Here is a 19,968-nt window from a genome sequence, read left to right on the forward strand (position 1 = left end):
GATCTGGAAAGTTAACTTTGTTTCTCATTCCACAGGTGCTGACTTACCTACGAAGCAGCCCCAGCAAGCTCTTCTGTACAAACTCTGTGCCTCACATGGAAGCTGTTATTGCACAAAGGGCCACAAATCCAAGAATATCGGGTGACAGAAACGCTCTCTGACCTGTAAACTTGTCCAGGACACCAGAAAAATTCCATGTAATGTTATACAGTATCTGCCTTGTGTATTGGATGATTTGTACCCAGCCAGTGAGTGCCTGAAGGAACCTGGTAAATCAACATTCCCCGTGCCAGCATCCTGGGATGAAAAATTACTTCCATTCAGCCTTATATAGATGGAGATTGTGACCTGCTGGTACTTCCTACTGCACTCTGATCAGGTAAAGATGTGAACAGCCTGCCTCAGGTTGTACTCTGTAGACTTCTCATTTCCAACCGTTAGCTAAATATAGAAAATAAGTCACAGATGTTGCAATTCTAAAACATAAACAGGAAATGCACAGCAGGTCAGGCAGCTTCTGTGAAAAGAGAAACAGAATTAATGAGTCCGGTTTCGGGTTGAAGACTGTCAGAGATGAGGAAGAGAGTCAAAAGATCAGTTTTAAACTGTGGACTGGGAGAGAGGGGGTACAGATAGGACAAAAGGAATTGCTTTGGTAGGGTCAGATGATAAGACCATAAGACGTTAAGGTATAGAAACAGAAATAAACCATTAGGTCTGCTACGCCATTTCATCATGGTTGATCCATTTTCCTCCCAGCCCTAATCTCCTGCACCCCCCATCCCTTCATGCTCTGACAAATCAAGAAACTATCAACCTCTGCCTTAAATATACATAAACTCTTGGCTTCCACAGCTGCCTGTGACAACGAATTCCACAGATTCACCACTCTCTGGCTAAAGAAATCCCTTCTCATCTCCATTCTAAAAGGACGCCCCTCTATCCTGAGGCTGTGTCCCCTGGTCTTAGACTCTCCCATCATAGGAAACATCCTCTCCACATCCACTCCATCAAGGCCTTTGATCGTTCGATAGATTTCAATTAGGTCACCCCTCATTCTTCTGAATCGTAGTGAAGACAGCCCCAGAGCCATCAAATGCTCTGCATATGACAAGCCATTTAATCCCGGAATCATTTTTGTGAACCTCCTCCAAACCCTTTCCAGTTTCAGTTCATCCTTTCTACGATAACGGACCCAAAACTGCTCACAATACTCCAAGTGAGGCTTCACCAGTGCTTTATAAAGTCTCAACATTACATCCTTGTTTTTATATTCTAGTCCTCTGGAAATGAATGCTAACATTGCATTTGCCTTCCTCACCACAGACTCAATCTACAAATTAACATTTAGGGATTCCTGCACAAGGACTCCCAAGTTCCTTTGTACCTCAGATTTTAGTACTTTCTCTTCATTTAGAAAATAACCTTTCCATTTCTTCTACTAAAGTGCATGACTATGGACTTCCCAACACTGTATTCCATCTGCCACTTATTTGTCTATTTTGCTAATCTGTCTAATTCCTTCTGTACTCTCTACTTCCTCAAAACTACCTATCCACCTATCCCCTCCACCTATCGTTGAATCGCCTGCAAACTTTGCAACAAAGCCATCAATTCCGTCATTCAGTCATTGACATACAGTATAATGTAAAAAGAATCAGACCCAACACAGACCCCCAATGAACACCATTAGTTACCGGCAGCCAACCAGAAAAGGCTCTCTTTATTCCCACTCTTTGCCTCCTGCCAATCAGCCATTGCTTTATCCATGCTAGAATCTTTCCTGTAATACCATGGGTTCATAGCTTGTTAAGCAGCCTCATGTGTGGCACCTTGTCAAAGGCCTTTTGAAAATTCAAGAACACATCAACCAATTATCTTTTATCTATCCTGCTTGTTATTTCTTCAAAGAATTCTAACAGATTTGTCAGGCAAGATTTTCCCTTGAGGAAACCATGCTGACAATGGCTTATTTTATCATGTGCCTCCAAGTACCCCAAAACAACATCCTTAACAATCGACTCCAACATCTTCCCGATCACTGAGGTCAGACTAAGAGGCCTTTAATTTCCTTTCTTCTGCCTTTCTCCCTTCTTGAATAGTGGAGAGACATTTACAGTTTTCCAGTCTTCTGGAACCATTCCAGAATCCAGTGATTCTTGAAAGATAATTACTAATGCCTCCACAATCTCTTCAGCCGCCTCTTTTAGAACCCTTGGGTGTAGTCCATCTGGTCTAGGTGACTTATCTAACTTTAGACATTTCAGTTTCCCAAGAACCTTCTCCCTAGTAATGGTAGCTTCATATACTTCATGACCACTGACATCTGGAACTTCCACCATACTGCTAGTGTCTTCCACAGCGAAGACTGATGCAAAGTACTTACCAGTTTATCTTCCATTTCCTTGTCCCCCATTACTACCTCTCCAGTATTGTTTTCCTGTGGTCTAATATCCACTCTTGCCTTTCTTTTACACTTTATGTATCTGAAGAAACTTTTGGTATCCTCTTTAATATTATTGGCTAGCTTACTTTTGTATTCCATCTTTACCTTAATTATTTTTTTTATTTGGTATTTAAAAGTTTTCCAATCCACTAACTTTCCACTAATTTTTGCTCTATTGTATGCCCTCTCTTTGATTTCTCTTGTTACCCGCGGTTGTGTCATCTTGTCTTTAGAATACTCCTTCCTCTTTGGGATTATATATATCCTGTGCCTCCCAAATTGCTTACAGAAATTCCAGCCATTGCTGCTCTGCCATCATCCTTGCCAGTGTCCTTTTCCAATCAATTCGGACCAACTCTTTTCTCATGCCTCTGTAATTCCCTGTACTCTACTGTAATACTGATACATCTGACTTTAGCTTCTCCTTCTCAAACTTCAGGGTAAATTCAATCCTGTTATGATCTCTTTCCCCTAAGGGTTCTTTTACCTTAAGCTCTCTAACCAATTCCAGTTTATTGTACAACTCCCAATTCAGAATAGCTGATCCCTTAGTGGACTCAACCACAAGCTGTTCTAAAAAGCCATCTTGTAGGCATTCTAGAAATTCCCCCTCAAGGAATCCTGCACCAGCCTGATTTTCCACATCTACCTGCATATTGAAATCCCCTATGGCTATTTTAACATTGCCATTTTGGCATGCATTTTCTATCTCCCAATGTAATTTGTAGGCCACATCCTTACTACTGCTTGGCAGTCTGTATACAACTCCCATTAGGGTCTTTTTACAATTGCAGTTCCTTAGCTCTATCCACAATGATTCAACATCTTTTGACCCTATGTCACCTCTTCCTAATGATTTGATTTCATTTTTTTACTAACAGAGCCACGCCACCCCATCTGCCTTCCTGCCTGTCCTTTCAATACAAGTGTATCATTGGATGTTAAGCTCCCAGCACAATCTTCTTTCGGCCATGATTCAGTGATGCCTACAACACCATGCATGCCAATTTGTAACTGTGCTTCAAGTTCATCGACCTATTTCCGTATTGGGTGCACATTCAAATATAACACCTTCAGTCCTGTATTCAGCTTCTTTGATTTTGTCCATCTTTTACATTGCAACTCATCCTGTTGACTGCAATTTTGCCCTATCATCAGCCTCTCCTTGCTAAGAGTCTCACCACACATTGCCTCTGTTTGTAAACCAACTACCTCATCTTCCGCACTATCACTCTGGTTCCCATCATCCTGCAAAATTAGTTTAAACCCACCCGAACAACTCTAGCCAACCTGCCCTCAAGGATATTGGACGCCCTTGGGCTCAGGTGTAACCTGTCCCTTTTGTACAGGTCATACCTTCCCCAGAAGAGATCCCAATGATCCATAAATCTGAACCCCTTCCCCCTGCACCAATCCCTCAGCCATACATTCACCTGCCAAAAACAAAAAAAAAAGGCATCCTTTAGTCTTGCGAGACCATGGATCTGCACCTGGAAAGTCTTCACTCTCCAGGGCGCAGGCCTAGGCAAGGTTGTATGGAAGACAGGCAGTTGCCCATGCTGCAAGTCTCCCCTCTCCACGACACCGATGTTGTCCAAGGGAAGGGCAAGGGCTGATATAGCTTGGCACCGGTGTCGTCGCAGAGCACTGTGTGGTTAAGTGCCTTGCTCAAGGACACAACACACTGCCTTGTCTGGGGCTTGAACACACAACCTTCAGGTCGCTAGTCCAGTGCCTTAACCACTTGGCCACGTACCCACATCACATGCCAAATCATCCTATTCTTACCCTCACTGGCACATGGCACAGGCATCAATGCAGAGATTACTACCCTGAGGTCCTGTTTCTCAGCTTTCTACCCAGCTCCCTAAAATCTCTCTTCAGGACCTCCTCACCTTGTCTACCTATGTCATTGGTGCCAATATGCCAAGACTTCTGGCTGCTCACCCTCCCCATTGAAAATGCCATGGACACAATCCGAGATATCCCTGATCCTGGCATCAGGGAGGCAAGATACCATCCAGGTGTCTCTATTGCACCCACAGAACCTCGTCTCTGTTCCTCTGACTAAGGAGTCTCCTATCAACACTGCAGTCCTCTTCACCTCTCTGGTCTTCTGAGCCACAGCACCAGGCTCAGTGCCAGAGATCCGGTCGCTGTGTTGCTCTCCCATGGTCGGTCACCCCCTCAATAGTATCTAAAGTTGTGTACTTATGATTGAGGGAAATGGCCACAGTTGCATTCTGCACTGGCTGTGCATTTTCCTTTCTTCTCCTGACAGTCACCCAGTTACCTGTCTCCTGCAACCTAGGGGCGACTACTCCCCTGTAGCTCCAGTCTATCCCATACGAGTCGAGGGCCATCGAGCCACAGCTCCAGTTCCTTAAGCGCGCTCTCAGGAGCTGCAACTCAGTGCACCGGGTGCTGATGTGTTTATCTGGGAGTCTGGAAGTCTCCCAGGCTTCCCACATCCCACATACAGTACACAACACTGCTCCAAGAGCCACTCTCACTAATCTACTTTCCCCTATAGATGAGGAGCGAACAAAAAGAGCAGAGAAGGAGAGAGTAACTTACAAGAGAATTTACCTCACCCAAGCTTGATGAGCCATATCCACTCTAAGAGCTAGCATACTCCCAACAGAATGGCCGCCTGCTTGCCTTTGAATTATTGGTCCTTTCTAATGAATCCCTCTTGCTGATTGGTCGCTCCTTAACTCAGAGAAATTGCCACAAACTTGTGCCTGTAAAATCTCGACTGCCATCCCGATGATGAGGCCTGTACTTGGGCTGGATAGCCAAATGAATCTCAGTGGCTTTCAGACACATGCAGCCACAACGACCCAGGATTCTTGTTCCTGATCGGCCGGCAGCACGCACATCAGCTGGGAGCAAGACTGGGTTTGGGTTTCAGGGCCTAGGCGAGGATTGCAACTAAGCTCATTCGGCAAAGATTTCCCGGCACTGTACCTAGCAAGGACTTGATGCCGTGAGGACAAAGAATAGGAATAAAAGTCAAGGTGAAAGCTCAGCTGGGAATCGTTCAAAGAGAAAACAGCTCTCCTCATCCTGGCAGTAACATGGTACGGACGGATGTTTTAAACAAATTCCTTACCCGGAGCCAGACTCTATTTCTAACCTTGCATTGTTTGATCATCTCCCTGAATTGGAAAGAATACTGGAAGGATAGGGAGAACCTGCTGATGCCCATCGATCGAACAGTCCCGTCTTCAGCAACTTCAGACGAACAATGCAGAATAACCAGAGTTCCTCTCGACTGAGTTAGAAGCAGAATTGAATTCATATTGACAATATCATCCTAGCTTCAGGCAGGCTTGTACTTGTACAGCGACTGCTTTCAGTGGGTGGACACTACTGAAGCAAGGGGAATGATTCCTACCGAGGTTGCACCTCCACGAGGCTGGGCTTGTTAGAACAGCTTGGACTGGCGGCAAATGTTTGATATGGATGTGAGAGAAGTCAGAGATCAGACGTAGTGGTTTAAAATCACAAATGTAGCAAATCAGTCTTGGGAATGCATTCCACACCATCTGATGAATAACGTTTTTAGCAGGACTCTGGATTCAGCAGGTTGCCCCATGTCTGTGTGTGCGTGTCTGTGTGTTTGTGCCTGTGTGTGTGTGTCTGTGTCTGTGTGTCTGTCTGTGTGTCTGTGTCTGTATGCGTGTGTGTGTGTCTGTGTGTTTGTGTGCGTGTGTGTCTGTGTCTGTGTGCACATGTCTGTGTGTGCATGTCTGTGTGTTTGTGCCTGTGTGTGTGTGCCTGTGTGTGTGTGTCTGTACGCGTGTGTGTCTGTGTGCGTGTGTGTCTGTGTGCGTGTGTGTGTGTGTGTGTGTGTGTGTGTGTGTCTCTGTGTGTGTGTGTGTATGTGTGTGTGTGTGTGTGTGTGTAGCTTAAGATATTTAAGCATCTGCTGAATCACCTGTGTCTTTAATTTGCTGGTTCTTTTGCTCTCATCTTAGCTTAACCAGAAGCGGGCATTTTACTTGCTGCCAATGTAATCAGGGGAACACATATTTTCCTCATTTTAATCAGTTTTCTATTGAGGATTTTAAAATTCATTCTTGAGATCTCAGAAACATTAGCGAGCATTTATTCCCCATCCCGGTCTTATATAAACAAAATGATCCTATTCATAAAATATACACCCTGTGGCCACTTTATTAAGTAGAGGAATAAAAGTGTAGACTGATTTCTAAACAGGGAAAAAATTCAAAAATCCAAGGTGCAAAGGGACTTGGGAGTTCTCGCGCAGGATTCCCTAACGTGCAGGTTGTGAGGAAGGCAAATGCAATGTTAGCGTTCATTTTGAGAGGACTAAAATATGCTGAAGGATGTAATGCTGAGGCTTTATGAAGCACTGGTGAGGCCTCAGAGTATTGTGAGCAGTTTTGGGCCATTAACTAAGGAAGGATGTGCTGACATTAGAGACAGTTCAAAGGAGGTTCACGAAAAAGGGGAGGGAGGAGAAGATGGTGGCGCGACGCAGTGTGCGCGGCCTCTCCAGTGAAATGATATCATATTGGTTAAATAGGGGCCATGCACAATCCTGATTTGATGGAGACGGACGTGAGAGTACGGAGGAACATCTGGAGAAACTTCTGAAATGCCCGGTTCACTGCCGCTGCTACTGTGGGATCGAGGATCTCCGGAGGGAAGGCTCCAAATCCTCGGCTTTGCCTGTTGCTGGCAGCTGGGGTTGGGGTCGAAGCACTTGGCAGAGATGGTGCTCGGTGTTCAGTGTCGGAGGGCTGGTCGGAGGCTCGACGTTTTTGGACAGACTCAGAGTCGGGCTGTGGTCAGGTGCTTCCAGGATGCTGCATCGGCAAGTTTGCAGCACTGGAAGCTCATGGCAGGGAGAGTTTTCTTCCTTCTACCATCTGCGTGAGATGTTGGAACTTTCGAGAGACTTTGAGACTTTTTTTTTACCGTGCCCATGGTCTGTTCTTTATCAAATTACGGTATTGCTTTGCACTGTTGTAACTATATGTTATAATTATGTGGTTTTTGTCAGTTTTTCAGTCTTGGTCTGTCCTGTGTTTCTGATGTCACACCGGAGGAACATTGTATCATTTCTTAATGCATGCATTACTAAATGACAATAAAAGAGGACTACGTGTCCTCATAATCCAATCTAAAATGATTCTGGGAATGAAAGGATTATCATATGAGGAGCGTTTGATGGCCCTGGGCCTGTACTCACTGGAATTTAGAAGAATGAGGAGGAATCTCATTGAAACCAATCGAATGTTCAAAGGCCTAGATAGACTGGATTTGGAAAGGATGTTTCCTACAGTGGAGAAATCTAGGACAAGAGGGCACAACCTCAGATAGAGGGATGTACATTTAGAACAGAGATGATGAGGGATTTCTTCAACCAGAGGGTAGAGAATCTGTTACCACAGGTGGCTGAGAAGGCCAGGTCATTAGGTGTATTTAAGCAGAGATTGATAGGATCTTGATTAGTCAGGCATGAGAGGTTACCGGGAGGAGGCAAGCGAATGGGGTTGAAAGGAAAATAGATCAGTGATGATCAAATGGAGGAGCAGACCCGATGGGCCAAATGGCCTAATTCTGCACCTATGTCTTAAGGTCTTAGGCATGGAACCCAATGAAACAGCCTGGCTATTCTCCTTTGATCTCTCTCATTAACAATATATTTTCACCCAAAGAACTGCCACTCACTGGATGTTTTTTGTTTTTTTGCCCAATTCTCTGTAAACTCTAGAGATCTTTGTGCATGAAAATCCCAGCAGATCAGCAGTTTCTGAGATACTCCAATCCCCCAGTACGGCACCAACAATCATTCCCCATTCAGAGCCACTTACATCACATTTCTTCCCCATTCTGATGTTTGGTCTGAACAACAACTGAACCTCTTGACCATATCTGCATGCTCCTGTGCATTGAGTTGCTGCCACATGATTGGCTGATTAGATATTATACATGTACCTAATAAAGTGGCCACTGGGTGTATGGTTAGCTTAGGACACTGCATTCATTGTGCTTACTCATTGTGGTCAATTATGCCTTAATACTTGTTTAGAATATTTACACTATTCCAACATAGCATTCAATTCTGAATCACAACCATTCAATCAGCGATTAGCTTGAGAGCACACAGGGCCACAGCCCTTCAGTGTACGTTATTAGGAAAGCTCTGTACTGTCACGTTTCCCCACACACCCTGTGTGCCAGTATGCTCCTCAGCACAAGCTTCTCTGCTGGTCTCCAGCCCTTGGTTGCAAACAATGGCTTGCACAGGAAGACCAGCAAGTTTTGTGCAGACAGAAGTCTGTCCTTCCCCAAGCTGATCTCACTCAGAAAATGTTGGTGGAACACAGCAGGCCAGGCAGCATCTATAGGAAGAAGTGCAGTCATCGTTTCGGGCTGAGACCCTTCGTCAGGACTAACTGAAAGAAGAGATAGTAAGAGATTTGAAAGTGGGAGGGGGAGGGGGAGACCTGAAATGATAGGAGAAGACAGGAGGGGGAGGGATGGAGCCAAGAGCTGGACAGTTGATTTGCAAAAGGGATACGAGAGGATCATGGGGCGGAAGGCCTTGGAAGAAAGAGAGGGGGAGAGGAGGACCAGAGGAAGGTGGAGAACAGCCAAAGAGTTATTGTGAGAGGGAAAGAGAGAAGAGAAATAAATAAAAAAGTAAATAAAAATTAGGGATGGGGTAAGGAGGGGAGGAGGGGCATTAACAGAAGTTAGAGAAATCAATGTTCATGCCATCAGGTTGGAGGCTACCCAGACGGAATATAAGGTGTTGTTCCTCCAACCTGTGTGTGGCTTCATCTCGCCATGGATTGACCTTATTCCCCATCCTCTCACCCCATGCGAGGCCATTTCCAAGGACTGTTAAGAGTCACCGACGTTGCTGTGGGTCTGGAGTCACAAACCAGTTGAATTTTCAGTATAATCCAGTGATTTCACTACTGACATTAATGTTTGATTGAAACACCAATGGTTTAATTAATCGAAATTAAAACTCCCCAGTTGTTATAGTGGGATTTAGCACTTTGCATTATTAGTCCAAATTTCTAAATTGCTCCTCTAGTAATATAACCACCAGCTGGTTTCCTGTCACCAGATTTCATCCTGCTAACAGAATGAACTGGTTCGCATATATATTGAAGTTATTTTTTCACATTACAAGCCTGCCTCACGTTTATTTTGTCACCCGGTCTACTCTTAGCCTTATCTTTTGACACTATTTCAAAGGAAGCATCTATAACATGTTTAGTACAACTCCCACACATCTTTAACAGAGTGTCATTAAAAAGAATGAAACCAAAAGACTAATATAAACTGGTGAAAGCAGAAAACACCAAGTGCTTAGATTCAGGATAACGTTTAGCGTCTGAATTCACATTGCCTTTGATCTTTGTGGATATGATCTAGTGTTTTGCCGCTCCCTAATATTGCCAATTAAAAGGAGAACGCAGAAGTGAAAGTAAAAAGACCTTGTAACAATTCTGTTTCTTGCAAGCCAGCGTTTAGACTTTCTCTCCCGAAGTTGCTGTTGTATACCAGGCGTGACTCCACAGACAGGAAGTACTTCATCTCAGGGGCCATCTTCACTTGCAACACCGCATATATTTATCAGGCTGCTACTTGGTCAAGAGGGCTGCATACGCAGGCCCAAGTCAATTCCATGGCCCTGCTCATTCCTGATTACAAACCTACGTGTGTTATAATCCAGCGATCCATTTGCTTGAAAGATTTTCCTGATCATTAAAAGTGTCCCTTCCAGCACTTCCTCGGCTCGTGAAATTGAAAGGATGGGTAAGACAATTATTTTTAAGTTTGAAAGGACTTACCATGAGAGTGGCTGAATTCAATGCCGATCCACTTTTTCCTTTTGCTTATAATTGGACGGACTTAATTAGTCGAATTTAAACAAGTCGGACTGGTCTCTCTTCCACAGAATGGAATGTGGATGCACCCAACAAGTTAACACTAATTCTCCCTCAGGTTGCTTAGTTCAAACTTGTCAGAGACTTTCCAGTTCCAGAGAAGGTTTAACAGAAAGTGTTTGAATTGCTGCCTGTAATGGTGCTGGTCTAGTTTTCTCTGAAAGCCTCTGACTAACTCTGAGTTGGAGGTGTGACCTCGCCTCTAGGTTCCTGAGTGGTTAAAGAGTATTGGATACAAATACAACAGCATGCATTTGTTCAGTTGAGGTTGTTTCATATGTTTATATAAAAAAAGATAAGACTTCAGTCACATGATGCTGTGTTGGATAAGAAAATCTCACAAGCCCAGAAGCGGTAATCTGCCTTTGTGGTTTTATCTTTCTGGATGCTTTCAGTATCAAGGCTGACGTGTTACCAGTCCGCCTCTGCAGGCCCTGGGCTGACCAGCGAAGACAATATGGGCATTTCAGGCTCTCCCACAGACTGGACATGAGGTGCCCAAGGGATCAGCTGGGTGGGTAGTTTGTGAATTGGTGCACTCGTACAGACGGCGCCGAGCTTCCTTGTCCTCCCAACTCACTGACTGCATGTTCCCAATGCCACTCCAAAGATTGCTTCTGTACCTCGAGTGATCATGAACCAGAGATGCCCTTAGGGAATTGATGGGGATATTTCCTTTTCCTGCTAAACAAGGTGGTGGACAAAATGTCGATCAACTTCACTGTCTGCTGTAGCAGCCAGGATCTCCTGGTGGCAGCCCATTTCAAATCCCATTTCCCATTCCCACAGTGACATGTCTGTCCAAGGTCTCCTCTACTGCCCCAACAGGTTGGAGGAGCAGCACCTCATATTCTGGCTTGGTAGTCTCCAGTATGACAGCAACAACATTGAGTTCTCTAACTTCCAATAACCACTCCCTCTATTTATTTTGCTCTTATGCCTACTTTTGTCTTCATTCCATTCCAGTGACCCTCTCACCCCTTGTCTTCCCCTCCCCTGCCTTCATAACCTCCTCACCATCGCCCTCTGGTTCTCTACCTCCTTCCCATTATTCCCAGTACACTGTACTCCACCTTTGTAGATCTAACTAAGGCATTTGATATGGTAAACAGAAAGCACTCTGGACAATTCTCTCAGAATTGGGATGCCCACGCAAATTCATCTACCTCATCTGCCTTTTTCATGACAATAATACTGGACATGCTCTTCTCCAGTGGCGACACCTCAGAATACTGGGGAGTATTCTGGGGAACAAATGGGGAGTTTTAATTCGATACTTCAAACAGGGAGAAGCAAGAGTACGTTCTGGCCCCTGTGCTCTTCAGCCTGTTCTTCACATATGTACTGAACCTCGAATGAGGTGTCTACCTGAAGTACTGACTTGATGGATCACTCTTCAGCCTACGTGCCAGAACAAAGGTAGTCAAGAAACTCATCCTTGAAACCCTCTACACTGATGTCTGTGTTCTGATGGCTCACGCTGAGTCTGACCTTCAGCTAATTGTCAACAAACTTGCTGAAGCCTCACGTCTCTTTGGTCTTACCGTCAGCCTAAGCAAGACCAAAGCCCTACCTCAACCGGGATCAGCTGCTACCACCCCCTCTGTCACTATCGAGGGAACAGGACTGAGAACAGAGGAAGAATTCAAGCATCTCAGCAGTGTCATTTGTAATGATAGCTGACTAGACAGAGAAATCAGCACAAGGATATGCAAGACCAGTCAATCCTTGGTCAACCAGCCTTAGTGGACTGGGACTTGGTGGACCAGCACAACTTCTGCCTGTCCACAAAACTAAAAGTGTATGAAACTGCAGTCTCCTGAATGGACGTTAAACTTGGACACCCCAAAATGCTAGAGGGATTCTGAATGCCTACTCTGAGGCCGATCCTTGGCATCCATTGGCAGGATCAAGTCGCAGACCTAAAGACCCTCGACAGGGCAGGGGCCCCGAATACTGAGGCCATGATGGTAAAAGCACAGCTTCGGTGGACAGGACATGTCAAACACATGCAGGATTCCCGAATCCCCAAGCAGCTACTGCATGGTGAGCTTTCGCTGGGCAAGAGGAATCGTGGCAGAGGTTCAGAGACTGCGTGAAAGCTAACATTGCGCACTCTGGAACAGAGAGCACAAACCCGCAGTGGCTGGCGAGCCTTGGTCAGAGCCGTTCACGACAACCTGGAGGAGAGGCACCGAGCAGGACTAATCGCTGCCTGACGAAGAAGGAAAACAATAGCAGTGGCTCCACTTCCAGATCCGGCAAAGTTTTCAAGCCCTTACTGTGGACATCTATGTCACCCACAACTTGGACTCAGCTGCCACCTCTGAACACACAACAGAACTGCACAAATCTAACCGTCGTCGTTGGAAACGACGGACAGCCAATCGCTGTTTCCTCCTTCTAGGCTCCTTTTTCCTTCAGCCCTTAACCTCTTCCACCTATCATCTTCTAACTTCTCACACCATTCCCTTTCAGAATCAGGTTCATTACCGCGGACATGCGCCGTGAAATTTGTTTGGTGGTAGTAGCACAGTGCAGTGCAAGACACTATAAGTTAGAACGAGACTAAAGAAGTACAAGATGCATAGGATGAATAGTGAGGCCATGCTCGTGGGTTCATGGCCCATTCGGAACCCTGAATGGCTGAGAGGAAGAAACTATTCCTAAAATATTGAGTGTGGGTCCTTGGGCTCCTCTACTTCCTCCCTGATGGTATTAATGAGAAGAGCACATGTCCGGGAAGGTGAGGGTCTCGATAATGAATTTCACCTTCTTGAGGGACTGCCTTATGAAGATGTCCTCAATGGCGGAATGAACATCCCTCTTCCTAACCCTCTCTCACCTATCACCTGTCAACTTGTGCTCCTCTCATTCCCCCCCCCCCACACCTTTTATTCTGGCTTCTGTCCCCTTCCTCTCCAGTCCGTGGAGGGTCACAGCTCAAAATATTGGTTGTTCATTTCTCTCCATAAGGCTGCTTGACCTGCTGTGTTCCTCCAGCATTGTGTGTGTGTGTGTGTGTGTGTGTGTGTGTTCTCAAGATTCACAGCATTGGCAATATCTTTTCTGTTTATAAGTGGCTAATTACAAGCACTTGTCTAAGAAGGGCTTTAGGGATGATCTTGGGAACCTCGTGTCAGTTGTCTGAAAATCAGTGGTGGGGAAGTTACTGCAAGGGAATCTGCGAGATAGGCCCCCTATACTTATCATATATATTAACGACTTGGATGATAATATCAGTACTATAATTAATTAGTTTATGGATGACACCAAAATTGGAGGTGTGGGCAACAGTAGAAAGGGTTGACTAAGGTTACAACAGGATCTGGGTCAACTGGGAATGTGGCCAAAGGAGACAAGTACAAAATAGTGCATTTTGCAAGGTTAAACTAGGGCAGGACATACACAGTAAGTGATTGGGCTTTGGGGCATGTTGTGGAATGGAGAGGTGTGAGGCTACAAGTACATAAAGTTACTATAGTACTGTGCAAAAGTCTTAGGGACATGCAGTATATATAGCTAGGGTGCCCAAGACTTTTGCACAGTACTGTAGTAATTTTATGTATTGCAATGTGCTGCTGCCGCAAAAAAATTTCATGACATATGTGAGTGATGATAAACCTGATTCTGATATGGGTCTCTTTTTGTGAACTGAGAGTGAGAAGGAGGCAGGGAGAGGAGAATCATGGTTGGGAAAAGGGAAAAGGAGAGGGGAGGGATTGGGAAGCACCGGAGAGACATTCTATAATGATCAATAAACCAATTGTTTGGAATCAAATGACCTTGACTGGTGTCTCACCCCACCCTGGCACTCCTCTGCCACCTGTCCCACATGCCTCCCACGGCACTCCACCCTCCGCTGGGTTTTCAAACTCTCTGTCTGCTCCACGTTGACAAATACAGTACCTTGCAAGAGCCCTAGGCACCCTAGCTATTTATGTGTACACAAGACTTGCACAAGACAGTACATAGCTCCCTGAAAGAGGCAACACATGTGGACAGGGTGGTGAAAAAGGTCTATGGATCCCTTGCTGTCATCAGGTGTAACAGTGAGTACAAGAGTTGCTACAGGTGTACAAGATGTTGGTGAGAAAACATCTGAAATATTATGTGTGGTTCCAGACGACATACCTTAGGAAGGATGTGATTAAACTAGGGAATGCGCAGCAAAGATCCACAGGGATTTTGCCAAGACTGGAGGACTCGAGCCATGATGAGAGCAACAACGTGTCAGAAGCACCAACTCCGCCGCAGAGTCTCGGCGCCCTCCCAGGCGGGCAGTCATTAGGGGTCAGCAATCACGCTCATGAGAATGCACATTCCAGCCAATTAGGGCTTCCTTGTGGTTGTATTTAACTCTCTTCCTTGCATTTCAGTGACAAGGCACAGTGGCGTCAACGCTCCCTGCTTATTCCGGGAAAGAAGACTACAATTTAGATTGTCCTGCTGAAGAGTCTCGGCCCGAAACGTTGACTGTTTACTCCTTTCCATAGCTGCTGCCTGGCCTGCTGAGCTCCTCCAGCATTTTGTGTGTGTGGCTTGGATTTCCAGCACCTGCACATTTTCTCTTGTTTACAATTTAGAATAATGCTGTAATGAGCAGTTTTAATTTAGTATTAAGTTGCTGCCTCTGAACTGTAGGGTCGGTGCTAGATTTTTAGTTTGAGAGTTTTAGTTACCTCAAGGTCGCTAGTTCGAGCCTCAGCTGTGGCAGCGTGAATCACACATTGCTCTAGTCTGTGCGAGGAGTGGCGCCCCACACAGCCTTCCAATCTGCGCCTTGTAAGGCATGAAAATGCCCGACACAGGCCTCTCACGGTCTGAGTCGACGTTCCCCCCTTTAGTTAGAGGCACTGTTGGCCTAGCGTTTATATTTTCCTTTAGTTCTATACAGTTCTTATTAAAATTCGGTGAGAAGTTCATTCCACTTCAGTGTGTCTCCCTCTGCACTTGGGTTATCACCGAACGTGGTGCCACATAGGTCAAGTGCAGGCAACAGGAACCAGCTCAGGTAAGCACCTTGGTCGGCTGAAAAAAAAGACGCGAAACTTAATTGGATCTGGAGAATGTGATATCGTGAAAAAAAAGGGCTTGATTCTTTTTAATTGAGGGGATTGAGCTGCACCTTAATCCAGCTACACCAACACCCTAGAGCTATCACTGCAACCAGATATCTTACTACTCTCTTTATATCTCCTGCCTTCTTGAAGGTGCAGAATTACAGTGAGGTCCACTTTCACAAATGCCCCTGGATACCTTGCCATTCTTCAAATACGTAGAGTACTGTGCAAACGTCTTAGACACATGCAGTATATAGTCAGGGTGCCCAAGCCCTTTGCACAGTCTTGTATCTAGAATCACCAGGCTTGGGACCCACCACTGCATTTGTCATACAGCCGTACAGCACAAAAAGAAAACAGGCCCTTCAGCCCATTTAGGAACACTGACCATCCTGACTGCAATAGATGAAATGCCCAATGGGTTAGGCAGTATCTGTGAAGGGAAGTGCACAGTCGACAGCTCCAGTCGAGACCCTTCACCTGGTCTACACGACCAGTTTGACTGAGTGTTCTTCCATATCACCACTCAATCATTTTTCAAAAGGACACAGGCCCAGCCTGAGCCCAGAATCACTGGTACAAAACCAGGCTAATAAATCACATGTACTGTTCCCCTCCACTCAACCCTCTTGTCACTCATTTATAGTTTTTACCCGTCCACTCTTTCATCTATAACGTAACCCATAGCTCATTGATAAGGAAACTGTGCCATTGCAATGGCCATAGGATTGACTTTGATGGCACAAAACTACTGTGCTGCACCAATGGCTCTTGGGACTGCCTGGTGAAGTAAATCAATCGGACCCTTAAAAGGGCCGATGGAAAAACCAGGAAACCTAACAACGAGGAGGAGCCCGTCACTACCGCCTGATTTCCCTATATTTCCACGGTTTCTGGGAAGATTGTCAGGATCCTGAAAAAATACCAGATTAATACCATCCACAAACCTGTAAGGAAGCTCAAGTCACAGCTTATGCAGCTCAAAGATGACCTGGGACAGGCCGGCTGGCGTTTACAGGATTCCCTGTAAATGCGGAGCAGCATATATCGGCCAGACTGGACGTACTGTGGAAACCCACATTAAGGAGCACAGCAGGTGTATCCTTACCTTACTTTATACTTTATTGTCGCCAAACAATTGATACTAGAACGTACAATCATCACAGCGATATTTGATTCTGCGCTTCATGTTCCCTGGATTACAAATCGATAGTAAATAGTAAAAATTTAAATTATAAATCATAAATAGAAGATAGAAAAGGGAAAGTAAGGTAGTGCAAAACAAAACCAAGAGGCAGGTCCGGATATTTGGAGGGTACGGCCCAGATCCGGGTCAGGATCTGTTCAGCAGTCTTATCACAGTTGGAAAGAAACTGTTCCTAAATCTGGCCGTACAAGTCTTCAAGCTCCTGAGCCTTCTCCCGGAGGGAAGAGGGACAAAAAATGTGTTGGCTGGGTGGGTCGTGTCCTTGATTATCCCGGCAGCACTGCTCCGACAGCGTGCGGTGTAAAGTGAGTCCAAGGACGGAAGATTGGTTTGTGTGATGTGCTGGGCTGTGTTCACGATCTTCTGCAGCTTCTTCCGGTCTTGGACAGGACAACTTCCATACCAGGTTGTGATGCACCCTAGAAGAATGCTTTCTACAGTGCATCTATAAAAATTATTGAGGGTTTTAGGGGACAGACCAGTATCCGTTTTGGGTTACCTATAGAAATTGGTGGTAGCAGAACATTGCATTCGCAATGGCCATAGGATTGACTTCGACAGCATAAAACTACTGTGCCGCACCAATGGCTTTTGGGACCACCTGATGGAAGTCATTGAAATAAAACTAGAGGAAAAGAATTTTAACAAAGACGAAGGACTCGCTCTAAGTAAGGACTGGAATTCGATTGTAAACAAGGTGGGACAGTGGAAACCTGATTGGATGAAGACTAACCAATCAGGAAGGATGCACGTTGGGGGTATAAATACCACCAGACTAGACATGCCCATGCATCACCCCTGATGAAGATGGCAGAGTTTGTCATCGAAACGTTAGTTAAAATTGATACCTGTACCTGGCTGGAAACCCAAGAAGAGTTTATTCATCATATACGGCAAGAAAGCACTAGATCCTTTTTCCTTATCTTGTTTTTTTAGCCATGTATCAGAATGTGAGATTTTTTACCTCACCTGGTTCTTTCTCAGTGGAATTTTTCTGGTGGTAGTCTGAAGATGGAAGTATTCAGTATTCATTGCAATGGAAGTTCTTCCTGCTGTGTCTTTCAAACAATCAAATTTTCCTCCTGGTGACTCTTGCTATCTTTATTTAATAGAAATCTATCCAGTGCAAAGCACAGCTAATAGGGGTAGCAACATAATGATCCCTACAACCATTTATGCTTCTGAAACTTGGAGTGTTCTGCACAGTTATGGTCCTTCATATAGGCAAGCATTTACTGAGACAGGAAGAGGTTCACTAGACTAATTTCTGGTTGTTGTTGTTGAGTGCCGTCAAGTCATGGCGAGCCTATGTCCGTATGGTTTTTGTGGCAAGATACAGAAGTAAATTGCCAGGCCTTTCTTCTGCTTAGATTCTGCTGCTGCCCAAGTTGGGACCCAGCCGGATTCGAGCTCAGGACCATCCACCTCGAAGTGCAGTGCTGACGTCACTACACCACCAGCCAGCCAGAATAACTTCTGGTTATTCCACCACAAATGGATAAAGATATTACAGTGATATTGTTCAGAGTTCAAGGGAATGAAAGGGATCAAAATATATAAGACGTTGGGAAGACAAGACAGGGCACCATGGAAAAATTTCCAACAAGAAGATGTAATTATAAGATTAGGGGTGTTCATTTAAATATGATGTACATAGGAATATCTTCTCACAGAGACTGGTGAATCCCTGGACTGCTCTATCCCAGAATGTTGTGGGGATGGAATTGTTGGGGTACTTAAAGAAGTAGAAAAGCTCTTTGGAAGATCGGGGAGTTGAAGGTGGTGGGGAAATTGGACAGAGAGACGAGGCCTGGGTCAGGGCAGTAATGATCGCAGTGGGGGAGGCTTGAAGGACCTAGTGGTCCACGCCTTCCTCTATTTTCTTCCATTCTCATGTACTTATGCTCAAACTTGAATTTGTTAGCTTCAAGTAACTATTAGCTTCAGCGTCTTATCAGCCTGTGCTAGCACCTTCAGGGCTCCTTGGATATATATGTCAGGTTCCTCTGTTGATCAACACTTCCAGTGGGTCTATCATTCACTGTGCACACCCCACTCTTATTGATTACCACCAAGTGCATCACTTCAGTTGTTATGTCCATCTGACCCATCTTACAAAATAATCTAGAGCGTCATGCAGCCTAGAACGATCTTCCTCAATACCAACTTCCAGATCTTTGGCAAACTTGTTACTCATACCTTTATTTATATATATATATATATCTCCAAATCATTAATACATACATACAGCATACAGTAGAGACCCTGTGGTACACAAATAGCCACAAAAACTACCTTCCACCATCACCCTTTGCTTTCTGTTACCTTGATTATTTTGGATCCAGTTTACCAACTTATCCAGGTCGGTTCCACCAGTTTCCCATGTGGAATCTTGTCAAAGGCCTTACTGAAGCTGCAGTATGTAGACTATGTCAAATGTATTCCCTTATTCAATACATTTTTGGTATTAAACCCACGCAACATCAACCTCAAAACAAGTGGCATGATGTTATGAGTTGAGAGTTAAAGGGCAAAAGTTTAGGGGTAACATGAGGGGGATCTTCTTTACTAGCTGTGTGGGACGAGCTTCCAGCAGAAGTGGTTGAGGCAGGTTCGATATTGTCATTTAAAGTTAAATTGGATAGCTATATGGACAGGAAAGGAATGGAGGGTTATGGGCTGAGTGCAGGTCGGTGGGACTAGGTGAGAGTAAGTGTTCCGCACGGGCTAGAAGGGCCGAGATGGCCTGTTTCCGTGCTGTAATTGTTATATGGTTATATGGCAAATCCTGTTTGACAAATTTGCTGCAGTTCTTAACCCTGATGTGCAAATCCTCCAATCTCTCATCCTAGCCCAATCCTCACCAAGGTGCAACGCTCATGCCTGATTTCCATTCCTCCAGTTCTTTTTTACTCCTGCAATTCCCCCATTTACAGTCTACTGTTTTTCTCCCTCCACCAGAGTTGCCTGCATATCCACCTCCCCTTTCTCCTATTCTACATGGCCCCTAATGGCTCAGTATAATGGATTCTCTGTTTGTGTATCTACCACACGACTTCCACCTACAACCAGTTATTCAACGGAATATATTTTTCATCTTATTCTGCTTCAAATCCCTGATGTGTATTTAAAACTAAATATCCATTATTTTAGGTAAAATGCTGTGATAAACAAGAGAGCTATAAACGGATTTGTAATGACTAGCTACATGTAAGATTTCTCTGAGATTGCTTTTCACTGATCCCTGTCACATGCTATATAAATTAGTATTTTCTGGCATTGTTTCTGTCTAGCACCATGAAATCTGCG

General features: G+C 44.9%; 1 protein-coding gene across 1 annotated transcript in view; it reads right to left on the minus strand.

The window, feature by feature from the left end:
- The window catches only part of LOC140202327 (lysoplasmalogenase TMEM86A-like), a 37,960-nt gene extending 27,332 nt beyond the window's left edge, over positions 1–10,628 (minus strand). Inside the window, exon 1 of the mRNA XM_072267234.1 lies at positions 10,294–10,628. Coding sequence (XP_072123335.1) covers positions 10,294–10,296 — 3 coding nt within the window. The 5' untranslated portion in view covers positions 10,297–10,628. The remainder of the gene's footprint in view (positions 1–10,293) is intronic.
- Positions 10,629–19,968: the final 9,340 nt, after the last annotated feature.

This window comes from Mobula birostris, chromosome 8 (genome assembly GCF_030028105.1).
Source record: "Mobula birostris isolate sMobBir1 chromosome 8, sMobBir1.hap1, whole genome shotgun sequence".
NCBI lineage: Eukaryota > Metazoa > Chordata > Chondrichthyes > Myliobatiformes > Myliobatidae > Mobula > Mobula birostris.